The sequence below is a fragment of the Zonotrichia leucophrys genome, chromosome 19 (assembly GCF_028769735.1).
Source record: "Zonotrichia leucophrys gambelii isolate GWCS_2022_RI chromosome 19, RI_Zleu_2.0, whole genome shotgun sequence".
NCBI lineage: Eukaryota > Metazoa > Chordata > Aves > Passeriformes > Passerellidae > Zonotrichia > Zonotrichia leucophrys.
In genome coordinates, this window is record NC_088188.1 from 3283856 (window position 1) to 3296415 (window position 12560).

The 12560-nt window shown below is 47.6% G+C and overlaps 1 protein-coding gene across 4 annotated transcripts in view; it reads right to left on the bottom strand.

Moving 5' to 3' along the window:
• GTF2IRD1 (GTF2I repeat domain containing 1) overlaps positions 1-12560 on the bottom strand; it is a 69975-nt gene that overhangs the window by 23827 nt on the left and 33588 nt on the right. For 3 of the 4 annotated variants that reach the window (XM_064729044.1, XM_064729047.1, XM_064729046.1), the window contains exons 8-15: positions 12463-12546; positions 10928-11111; positions 9711-9736; positions 7040-7160; positions 4321-4358; positions 2645-2725; positions 878-967; positions 258-317 (exon numbers count right to left, since the gene is read on the bottom strand). In XM_064729044.1, coding sequence (XP_064585114.1) covers positions 258-317; positions 878-967; positions 2645-2725; positions 4321-4358; positions 7040-7160; positions 9711-9736; positions 10928-11111; positions 12463-12546 — 684 coding nt within the window. The remainder of the gene's footprint in view (positions 1-257; positions 318-877; positions 968-2644; positions 2726-4320; positions 4359-7039; positions 7161-9710; positions 9737-10927; positions 11112-12462; positions 12547-12560) is intronic. The other variant, XM_064729048.1, reaches the window with a different exon arrangement.

The window sequence follows — 12560 nt, forward strand, 5'->3', positions numbered from 1 at the left end:
CACCTGCTACAGAGCCATGCTAGCAGTCAGGAGGAAAAAAAAAAAATATATATATATAAGGAAAAGTAAATTCAAGCACAAGAGGAGAGGACAGAGCCAAAGAACACAACGGTGCCCTTCTGTGGCAGAGGTTTTGGAGGCTAAAGGCTAAAAGCTTTGATACATAGGAAGCTCACAAAACCCAACCTAAAATACATCTGTGTGCATCCATCCTTCTAAAATCCTGCAATGATGCTCAGAGCTCACCAAACACTCACCTGATCCCTCCATCTGCTTTTCCTCGTGTCGAGACTCCTCGCTGGAGCCCTTCTCTGCCTCTGCCAGGGAAGAAGAGGGTTAGCAGCAGCAAAATCAGACAAGACCTGAGCAGGAGTTCTCCAGGTGCTCTGCAGCCCCTCAACTGCTCCCTCCCCTCACTGAGCTCTGAGCAAGTGTCCCAGCAGAGGCTGGGCTGGTACCAGCATGCCAAGAGCTGCCCTGGCAGGATAAACCCAGTGCTTCCATACAAGAGAGCTGCCCACCCTTTGGCATGGGCTCCCTGGGAGAGGAGAGACCCAGCAGGGGCAAGGGCAGCCACAGGGCCAGCACAGATCCCACAGGGAAATTCCAGGGGTGCACTGGGCAAAGGAGTGAAGGTTTGCAGCATGCTGGGGCTGGAGAGAGGATGGGAAGGAGCAGCAGTGCCAGGAAACCCATCAGTTTATGCAGAAAACCCACCAGTTAGTCTGTCAGAGCTCCCAGCCTCACTGAGGCCAAGACTCTGGAACTGGGTCTCGAACTCCACCACTTTGCATCATACATGGTATTTACTCATCTTTGACACTTGCATGAACACCCCTCCTACCCTGCAGTCTCCCAGATGCTTCACTTCTGGTACCTGCTCCTGTTTCCAGGATGTATCTTGGCTCCTCTGAAGCCACGTGCGTGGGCACTGGGTCATGCATTTCCACCAAGGCAGGGGATCGGTCTGCGGACAAAAACCCAGAGCACCCTTTGTTCTGACACCAGTGAGACACTGTCCCCAAAACAGCCTTCAGAGGGCCCCAGCCATCAGCAAGGACTGAGTAAAGGGTCCCCCACTCCCAGGAGCCCCACATACCACCAGGAGATGCTCTGGGGATGCATCTGACTTCTTCCTCCCAGAACCACCCAGCGCTCATCCCTGACACAGACCTGACCTCTTGAAAGAAGAAAAAATCTCTTCCTAACCTCCACAGAAGGTGAAGAGCAAAACTGGTTCAAATTATTTACTTGGTTTAATTCCATCTAGACACTCAATTTTGACTTAAAAAGAGAATGCTGCTTGATTTAGCTACTACATGGGGTAGGAAAGGGTTCCACTAATGCTGCCTTTCTCCACAAAATCAACCCTCTTTTGGTTTCCCTTACATTCAACCTGTCTCCCCAAGTGCTAGGCTGTCCAATGTCCTCAAAGAGCCACCCAAACTCAGCTTTAAATGAAATTTCAACTAGTTTATATACTTCAATCAGGTTGCTTCTGACCTCACCGGATAAATAATCCCAATTTCACCAATTTCTCCCTGTAGGTGAGCACCTCTATTCTATTAATCCTCCTCCTTGCCTTCAGCTGTATTCCCTCTGATTGAACTCAATCTTGAAATAAGGCAAGAAAAGGTGGACTCTCGACTTGAGGTATGATCTCCCTGGCAGTGGCCAAGTGGAAATTCTTCCCACTCCTCCCATAGACCTCCAGCTTACCACGTATCAACTTTCTTCTCTTTCTTTAGCTGCCAAGTTGAAAAAAAATGTTTGATCTACCACTATACCTTGCTCCTTCTCCTTTCCCTCTAGTAACCATAGACAAGTCTATTCTACACCAATCCTGGAGTGACTCCTCAACTATCACCTTACTAAGGGGACTGCTACAATTTAGGTGCAACAACTGGTGTGGTAGGGCCTGGTGTCACTGCTGTCCCCAGAATCACTCACCCTCAGGCATGTTAGAGTTCTGTTGCTGCCCTCATTCTGTGGAGCTTATTAATTAATGGTTGTAAAGCACACTGAAAATGCAAACTGCTAACAATCCATTCATTAAACCCTGAGGATCATCCTACCATTTGCTGCACTGTCCAGGACAGGTAAATGGAAAACTGACTCTCTCAGCTGCCCCTCAATCACATCATCTCCATCACAAACCATTGTCACTGACCTCTCCGGGCAAAAATTTGGGGAATTTTCCCCATCAGTGTCAGCAATTCCAACACATTTTTAGCATGTGCTTAATATTAAACCTGCCTACTATTAGTTTTTATGAACTCTTCAAAACCAGGCTGATTTTCTAAATGAAGGACCTCTTCAAAAGCATCCTGTACTCAATACCTGAGATCCTCCACATGAAGCAAAGCAGCAAACCAGGCTCACTTTCTCCAGGGAAAAGGCAAGATAGGACAGCAATGAAGGAGAGAAAAAAACAACAAAGAACCCTAAAAGACCTTCCAACACTCCCAGGAAACCTCAACATGATGCCAGCTAAGGAAGACCATTGCAGGTACGTGAGGGAACCTTACATACTGGGAAATACCCTGCAAAAGCCTCTTCTCAAAGCAAAATGCTGAAACGTGATGCTGAAACATGAACCCTGCGTGGGCAGCAGCACTGCACCCAGAGCTCCCCCAGCAGCTACCTGGTACGGTGATCTGGATGATGTTCAGCTCGTCTGGTTCGATTTTGATCTGCCTGATCCCACCTAGCTCTCCTGAGGTACCTATGGGGAAAGGCAAGGGAAGGTGATGGGGTCTCTGGTGTTGAGATGACCCCGAGGTGTTAGAAAGTCTCTTTTTCCCAGCCCCAAGAACAAAGAAGTCAGGATTCCTCAGCTCTGGTTCTTAAGGTTGTTTATTTTCTGTTATCTATTGCATTTTTCCTCTGACCTGCTGAGATCTGTCTGGCAGGTCAGTCCATGACACATTGACACCTTTGGGGTGGTGTTACCTTTTTATATTAAAAATTACATGTACTTTATTTACAATAATTTTCCAATACCTATCACCTATGTTAGACAGTCTGTCTCTACTCTAAACTAATCCAGAAGTGCCACCATCACAGCAGAAGATGGAGGCTAAGAAGAAGGGGAAAGACAGAACATGCCCAGATTCCTCCATCTTGCCTCTTGAACTCCCATTCTAAATCCCCAAAATTCTACTTTTTCACCCAGTGATAAATTCACTATCATTCTATTCAAACTCTTGTGGCTTGTACATCTACATACAAAGTTGGTAATTGTTTCCATGGGCTAAAATCAAAGGCACAGGTGTTTGTGACTCCATGCCAAAGTCTCTGAGCTCCCTGCCAGGGTCTCAAGTCCTCCAGAGCAGTCAGAGCAATGTCCTGGGTTCTGACAGGAAGGCAGTCACCAACAGGATCCAGCAATCTGCCCAACACAGCACCAGGGCAGGGAAAGTGTGGCCAGCTGTCACTTCAGTACCAGCTGAGCTTGCCACAACAACAAGGCTTCAGACAAGTGGCCCAGCAGCACCAAGCCCACAGCATGCAGGTACCCAAAGGGACACCTGTGGGCCTGGCTGGAGGAGCTGCTGGTGCCCACAAACTGGCAGCTGGACCTTGTGAAATGCTCATTTCCTGGCTTTATTCACTTAAAATGAACTGGGCCACCAATGGGCCCAGAGGAGCTGTCTCCAGTGGGTGGCTCCCAGCAATTTTAATGCTCCCAAACTCATGCCTGAAACTTGCCCCTGTTCTGACTGAAGCTGCATCACACCAAGATGAGACCAGCTGAACCCTGGTGAAGTTCAGTGTGGTTTGAACTCCAGTAGATGAAAGCCTGTGCTGACCAGCTGCCCCTGGAGTGTTCAGCCCAGCTTCCTCTTCTCTCAAGACAAATTTCCTCACTTTGGGTGGAATAGATCAACTGCAAGGCACTGAGTCCCAGCTTGCAGCTTGGAAAGGCAAGACAGCATGGCTTGGTGTGGTGTTTCAATGGGTTCAAGCCCCTAAATCTGTGGAAAAGCACTTCCTTTTCATCCATGATGCTCAGAATACCAACACTGCTGACTTCTCAGGGGTGGCTTTCAAAGGAATTCAGAAAGTGAAGACTTCTCTTAGCTTTGCATTTAAGCACATGCTTAAGTCTCATTATTTCAATTTGTGCATTTTTAGGCCCCAGCTGGAGGGTCAGAGGGTAAGAGGCTTCCCCTCTGCATCGATCAAATGGGGATAAAGTCCTTAGAGAACTGCACTGTGATGCAATCTAAAACTAAACATTCAAGTTCCTTTGCAGGCATCTTTCTCTAGTGTGCCCCCTATAACATATCTAGCAAGAGAAAATGAATTATTCCTCACCTGGTTCACAGCCTTCAGAAACATTACACTTCTCAGACCTGAAAGGGAAAGGCAGACAAGAAAGGTGGTCATGGTGTAAGAAAAGAGAGAGCTTAAAACCCAGTGGTGTGTGAACTGAGCCTGGCAGGAGGGAGAAATGCTGCCTGGCACCACAGAGGGTTGCAGGAGCTATAGAGGGGTCCCCAGGGCCACCACAGCCACAGCCCCAGCAGTGGCAGAGCATCCATGGCTGCAAGGTCTGTGAGCTTCTCTGCAAATGAGCCCTGCTCTCAAACCCACCCTGGTCCTGCACCCTTGCCTTGCTCTACACACCCATGGATGGAACTGCAGCAGAGAGCTCTGAAAACAAGAGAGGCTGTTTTTCAGCCCAAAACTTGGTTGGCTCTATCCCTTTGTGACAGAGAGCAGTGTATAAGTATTACTACAATGTGGTTACTCATGGAGGTAAAAAATAGGGAGAAAGGAAAAATCAATTGATTTGGTAAATATTTATTCTGTTCAAAGCTTTTCTTTACTGAAAAACTGGGCACTATCCCAAATTCCCATCTACAGTTAACTTCACATGCTCAGGAGTTTACACAACTTGTTCTGCATCCAAATGAGATTGTTTTGCATTCCCAGGATGCATGTGCTTTCCTGTCTCTCTCTTGAACAAGGACAACCACAGCTCTTTGGCAGTAAGGGACCTAAAGCACCACTCTGGAAAAAGCACTCCTGCATAATGTTGGTCCTTCAGGGGGAAGGAAAATCCTGGTGGCTCAGGAGGGATGTTCAAAAGCACTTCTCACTTGCCTAAACACACTCAGGAGCATCACCAGAACAAACCACAAAACAAGCCATGAGTGCTCCGGAAATGTTCTTCCTAAATGTGGGAAGGCAAAAGGGGTCATTGGTCTGGAAGGCATCTATACCACCTGGGAGCCTTGGGAAGGGCTTTAAACTCTCCCACTTCAGGTCAAAGCAAGGAAATGTGTGCATTTTCATCAAGGAAATCTGGGGGGAGGGCTCCTCTGGGGAGTGCACCACACCTCACAGTGTCTGGCTCTTCTGGAGCACTGGACACTGCACTTTCCCTGGAGCAGGACTCTGAGCTGGGGGGCCCATTCCTATGGACACACTCCTACTGAGGCACAGAGGTTCCTCATTTGCAGAAAGAAAATAAAACCAAGCTCCCACAAACCCTCCTTTGAAGATGAAGATACCCAGAGAGCTGGAGACAAACGCCAGCTCTGCAGACTGGGCAGCTCAAGAGGTCTCTGCCCTCTGAAGTTTTGTTATTTCATATTGGAGGCTCACTCATGGAGGTTCTGCTGTCCCAGACATGCTTTAGGGGCATGCAGCAGCCACAGCCAAGGGAGCAAACCTGAAACAGCACTGGGGAGAACCAGAAGAGACCCAACCTCAGGTTCATGTCATCAAAGAGCCAAGAAAGGACAGGAACCCAGGAGATGGCATGGATGGGACAAAGACAAGTTACCTTATTTCCCCATCCTCATCTGCACAGCTCAGCAACCACAGAGCTCTGTCTGAAGCCCAGCTGGTGGAGCTGTCAGTGCTGGGCAGTGAGGCTTTGTGCCAGAGAAGCTGAGGAGCATTCTTTACTCCACTTGTGTGAAGCAAGGCTGGGAGAAGGTTCCTTGTCTTATAGCAGTTCATAATGCTACAAACTGCTACCCTGCCTCTCTTCCTTTTAGAGGTTAAATTATACCTTGCTTCCACTGAGTTAAGAATGAAGGAAACTGGGCTATAAAGAGACAAACAGCTCCTGGATCTCCCAGTCTGGGTTGGAAAGCTGTATGCTATGTGATAATTGCTCCAGGTGCTGCCAGCATGTTTTGGACCTGTCTAGCTCATGGCACAGCTGTAACAGAAAGAGGTACTCTCATAAAACATCTCCTGCCCTGCTGGACTGCATAACCCCATCTTCATTAAATGTTAGGCTCCTTGTGAGCTTTCTAAACAAGCAACACTTAATGAGCAGGATGTTGTTACAGTGTGGGCTGAGGGTAAATCCTTTAGGTTATGCATTAACACCAGAGAGAATTCCAGCAGATAATCCCAGGCATGGCCCTCATTTCATCAGTTTTGCTCAAAATGAATGATTCCAAACTTTTGGCTTGCAAAAAGATGGGGCTGCTTGCCCTCCTCCTGTGCTGATCAAATGACTACCCCATTGCAGTGGGATTTTAGGCAGGTAGGAAAGCAGCACCAGTTTAGCTTCTCACCTTTCCATTATGGTCTTCCAACACCTCCCTGATGCTCCAGCTTACTGATCACACTCATGGCACCCTCCTGCACCCACTGTGTTATCTTATATATCAAGAGTTCTATTATCATTATAGTGCAAGGATTTCATATCACCAGAGCATCACACCTCCTCAAATGTTTCTCACAGGCATCTCCTCTAAGCACTGACTGTTCCTGGTCCTTGCACTTGTCATCTGACTTCAGATGCCACCAATCCACTCTTTTATACCACTGTTCTTATTGGCTACAGGTGTGGCCTGTTAACATCAGGCCTGCTCCTAATGTTTAGTGATTGGTCCAGCTGCAGCTTGTTGGGGAATAAGATTACAGTCTAAACCACCTTCATTTCCCACACTGTATCCCCCTACACCACTGGGCATTACTGATGAACACATCAGTGACCTGCTGTGCACATTAATGACTCTCTGAGGGATGTCACTTTACAGGGAACAGGGACAGAAGTCCCACTTACCTGCTGTTGGCCTGAGAGGTCCCCCCCAGTTCCAGCGTGGCCCCACGGTGAGGCTCGGGGGAGATCTCCCGGGGAGGGCTGGAGGGCTCCAGCTTGGTTGGATCTTTGGTAAATTTGCTTCCTGTTGCCAGGTGTGCAGAGTGGGTTTTGGGAGAAAAGCAAAACCAGGATTAGCAACTGGAGGTGCCAATGTTGCAGCTAGTTCCCCTCCTAGCCCCAGAGCTGAGGTCAGGGTAGGGGAGCAGGTTTTCAATTGTCACCTGCTTGCAAAGATGCTGATTCCACTGGGGTCACATGTTAAAATATTAGCAGGACATTTGTTTAAACCACTCCATAGCTATGAGTGTGCTGGGAAGGCCTGCCAAAAAAGAGCATCTCCAGAAAGGGCTGGCTGATAGGATAAGGATTCCAAGAGGTAGGAACTAAGGTCAGAAAACCCAGAAATATCCCACTGCTCTAGAAGCAAGCTCTGAAGTGGGGAGAGCCCTGCCCCAAGGGAGGGGATGTGCTGCACTGAATGCCAGCTTGGCAAAACACAGAGTAGCAGAGACACAGGCAGCCCTGTCTCACAGCTCCAAGCCCACCAAGCAGCAGGAGAAATCTCTGTCACAGTGATACAGAGAGGGACAGAAGCAACCTGCCACCATGAAAAACTTCCTCTCTCCCTTCCCTGCTCCTCAGCAGCCTGAAAGGAGCTGAAATGAAGCCTCATCAATGACCTTGGAGATGGTAAGAGTAATCTGAAGGCAGAGTAGGAAATAAAATCAGGCAGGGAAGTGAGCAAAGAGCTGAAGAATGAGAGAGTGAGACTCCATTGTGAGGCTGCAGAAACCACAAGGTGTCTTGTTAAACAGCTGTTATCAAAGCCCTTTGCTGGTCTCAAAGCACCATTAATGTATCCTCACCCTTCTAAAACATATTCCATCTATGGGAACCTGATACCACTTTCCTTTTTGTTCCAGCCTGTGAGAAAGGGCAGGGCTCTGGCAATAGGATCAGCAGAAACACAGAACCTTAAAAACACTATTTATCTACTGACAGTCCAAAAGGCTCCTTTTAATTTGTGCTTTCTATGAACCAAATCTTGTTCTTGCACCAGCACAGCCTGCCTGAAGCTGCTACCCAGGGGAGTAACAAAAATAGGTTTCCAAGCAGTGGTGGGTATTTTAATTAAAGGGTGAGCAAAACTTTATGGGGAAGCTTTGGGATACTTCACAAATGGCAACTTAAAATACAGCTCCACTCAGAAAAGAATGTCTTTGCAAAAATGGCACCTCCTGACTCAGCAGATGAGGGGTTTTTTTGCACAAGCTGATGTGCTGACACAAACCACAGAGTGCCAGGTTTAATGGGTTTTGCTTCTGGTAGCCCTGCAGGGAGCTGTCAGGAGAGTGGGGCTGTCACCCACCTCAGCTCTGCTGGGTTTGCTTCCTCATCTCCAAATATCCACTTGCATCTGCCTACCATGTAACCCACAAGCCCAGAGCACAGGTCTGGAGCTGCACATGTACATGATGCCTCCCCCAGACACCATGCAGGCATTATGCAGGAAAATTCAAGCACCCCAAAACACAGCTCAGTGCTCCATCCCTTGGGGATGGGCTAGAGCTTAAAGAAATCCTTTTCTTGAGGAAAAAAAAAAGCCATTTCCAGCTTTAGACGAAGAAATCCCCCATGTAGGTGGGACCCCCTCCAGGTTCTGCTGGTGGCTCCAGCCTGTTTTGGGTGGCCCCAATCTCACCAGGCTCAGGGAGGACTCTCAGGGCTGGGGCTGAGTGGGGCAAGAGTGATAACCTGGCTGGCAGAGATATCTGGGAAAAAGGTGTCTGGAGAGCTACCAGCATGTGCAGTTGGCAGCTTGGGGGGAAAAGGGGAAAAAACAAAACAACACCCCAAAACATGTCTGTACTCGTGAGCCAAGCCCAGGCAATCCAGGACCCAGGTGTGATAAATCTGGAGGCAATGCCATATTCCAGGTGTGTGTGAGGACACTGCTGCAGTGGGCTGAGTCTGACAGCATGGGTACCTGCCTCCTTGTATCTGCCAAGAAGCATTTATCATGGAAACACAGATTGGTTTGGGTTGAAAGAGACCTTAAACCACCTTGTTCCTCCCCTGCCATGGGCAGGGACACCTTCCACAATCTCAGATTGCTCCAAGCCCCATCCAGTCTGGCCTTGAACACTTTCAGGGATGGGGCAGCTGCAGCTTTTCTGGGAAATCTGTGCCAGGGCCTGCCCACCCTCACAGTAAAGAATTTGTCTGCCTTCTCCAGCTCAGAGAAAAAAGAAGTAAAAACACAGAGCAAAGAAAGTCAAAGAAAGAATAATTTACCAGTGAGGAACACAGCAGTAATTTTCTTCCTCTTGAAATTACAGATATTGCCTCTGCTGTGGCTCAGCCTGATTCAGGAGCCAGCCCAGCCTCACACACCAGGAATTCTCACTCAAACCTTCACAACTCAATTTTTCAGGGGAGTACAGAGCTTGCACTGATCCCAGGCAAAGGCAATCTCAGCATGTCCTGGTGTAGGGCACAGACAAGGCTTCTCCTTCTTCTAACTGCATGTGTCCTGCACTTCCTCTGCTTACAGTGACATTATTTCAACTCTGCTTCTCTGGATAACCTTTCAATTCTGTGGGCAATAAATCAAAGGATTTGGAGAACATACCTGTAAAAATTCTTTCGTCAAACATCCTAGGAGAGAAGGAAAAAAAAAGAATTAGAAATAGATGCTGCTAATGACTGAGTTGGAGGTTTAATTAATGAATAGCATTAAACCAAGTCAAACTAGTAATTTTTTTCATTCTCTAAAAATACTGAATGAATTTTTCAGCTAAAAAAAGGCCTTTTAGCCTGTTGTGCAGCCAAGCAGCCTTATGGCATATGCTTTTTAACTAAAGCACCTCTAAATCTGCTTATAAGTCATTGTCTTAATTTAACTTATTAAATGAAGCTGCAACTAAATCAGCTGGTTTTACAAAAAGAAACAGTGAGACCAAAGTAGCTGTTACTGGATCTTCAATTTCCAGTGCAGACTATTGGCCAGGGTGTCCCTTATCTCCTGAATATTTTATTTTGGTGCTACCCAAACTTTGCTCATAGGAGCAAAATACGTCCAAGCCACATCCCACAGCCTGATCCAGCCTGGACAAAGCAGGACAAAGTGGCTTCTCTACCAACTGACATCAGGAAAGCTAATCCCTTTCAGGATGCCTGAATTCCCTCAATGTTGCTGATTTTAGCCCCTTTGGGAGCCTTGTCTAGGATTTTTCTGTGCTGTAGTTTCACACCTGTAGGCATGGAACAACACAAGTGCTGCACAGGCAGGGACTGGATAAATCAATGTATTATAGAGCAGGTTTTCCTGACAGAGAAGCAAAGAGAGGTTGCACAGCACAGTGATAACTAGGAATATATCCACTCCTCCTACCCAGTGGAAAGGCAGACACCTGGATTCTTATCAGCAGATACAGAGGATGTGCACAAGTGATCAGTGAAAAACAAGGTGGATGGGAATCCCTGTGAGAGTATGACTGTTCCTCCCTCCACCCAGGGGCATTGCTCCCATCCACCAAACGTCACTGAAGGTGCTGTAACCACCTTCAAATGTTTGGGGTGGGTGGCACTGGCAAAGTTTGGTGCCCATGATCACTTAAAATGGTGGCAGAGCTTGGGGGTCATCATGGTACAGCCAGTTCTGCCACATCCTTGCAGAAAGGGAGAGAGATGAAAACTAGAGGTTTGCAGGGAGAAAGAGCTGTCTTATGGAATAGAGTGAAATGAGTTTTTGGTGTCAAAACAAACCCTGTGAGCATGGAGGGAGCACAGCTCAAACCCCTGACACCCTTGAGCCACACACTTCCTTTTGCTGTCCTTGCCACCCACCTTTTGATGACAAAATGGATGTTGTGCCTCTCCTCCAGGATCCTTTTGAGCTTGGGGACCCCATAGGTGCAAGGTCTTTTGAAAGGGATTTTGTCTGGGATGCCAATGATCTCCACAGCCTCGGGGTCACAGGCAATCTTCCTGTATGGCACAGGGACCATGTGGTCCAACCCCAAGGCTTCAGCTGCAAGATGAACACATGGCTTTCATTTACACCAGGGCTTTGTTTTCTACATATGCTAAAACAAAGGTGTGAGGGCTTGAACTCAAGCAGAGCAAATGCCTTTTTCCCTCTTCTCTGCTTGTCCCAGAAAGTGAGCTCCAGGAGCAGCTCTCCCATGGAAATGGGACAAAAAGGAAAGGAGCAGTAAACAGAGAAGTGTCTTCCAAAACTCCCAAACATACCCAGTGATGCTCAAACCAGGAGTGAGCTGGCCCAAATATCATTCCCAAACTCCTTGTGACCCACCCCAGCAGGTTTGTGAGCTCCATGATTCACAAGCTGCACAGCATGTGGAATCATAAAATTGTTAATGTTGGAAAAACCTTCTAAGATTGATTTCAGCTTTTAACCCAGCAGCAGCATGTTCACCAAACCATGTCCCCAAGTGCCAGGTCCATATGCTTTTTGGAACACTTCAAGGGATGGTGACTCCATCACTACCCTGGGCAGCCTGTGCCAGTGCATGACCATCCTTTCAGTGAAGAGATTTTCCCCAGTGTCCAATCTAAACCTTCCCTGGAGCAGCCTGAAGCAATTCCCTTTAATTCTATCACTTGTCACTTGGGAGAAGAAACTGAGTCCCACCTGGCTACAACCTCCTTCAGCTAATTGTAGGGAGTGGGAAGATCCCCCCTGAGCCTCCTTTTCTCCAGGCTGAGCCCCCACAGCTCCCTCAGCTGCTCCTCATCAGGCTCGTGCTGCAGACTCTTCCTAAGCTCTGTTACCTTTTGGACACACTCCAGCACATCTATAAATCACATGTTAAAGGCTTGTCTCCAGCCCATGCACAACTCACAGGTGACACAGCACTCATTTCCAGCCCATCTGTAACTCACAAATTACAGCCTGAGAGGGATGGCACAGCTGAAGGACCCAGCAGCCCCAAGTGATTTCCCAAGCTTCCACCTGCCCCACTGCCCATAGCAAAGGGAGCACCAACAACATAGGCAAGCCATGCAGATGGAGAAAAAAAGCAGCTGCAACAACAACCACCTTCTTTTTACCTGCCACATGTATGTAAAAGGGCCCCATGCCACCATTCCTGATGCCCGAGATTCAGCTTGCCACATTCCCAGACAGGGCTGTTTTACAGCCCAGTTATAAATTCCTTGACTATGGTGTGGGGCTCCAAACAGAAATATTGACATAACCTTCAGGAGACTGGAGCTGCTGAGCTAAATGTGTTAGGAAGAGCAGGGAGCTCTAGCATATGGCTTCTGCTGCTGTGTTAGGGAACAAAAATGATTGCTATATAATGATATGCAATCCACAAGCACTGCAGATGCATAATGGGATATTAACTCCTACTCACCATATCTGCTGTTAAAAAGAATTTGCACGCACTCCCTAAGGGTGTTGATGTCTTCAGTTTCTTTTATAAAACTGTCCCACTTATCTATCAAAACAAAA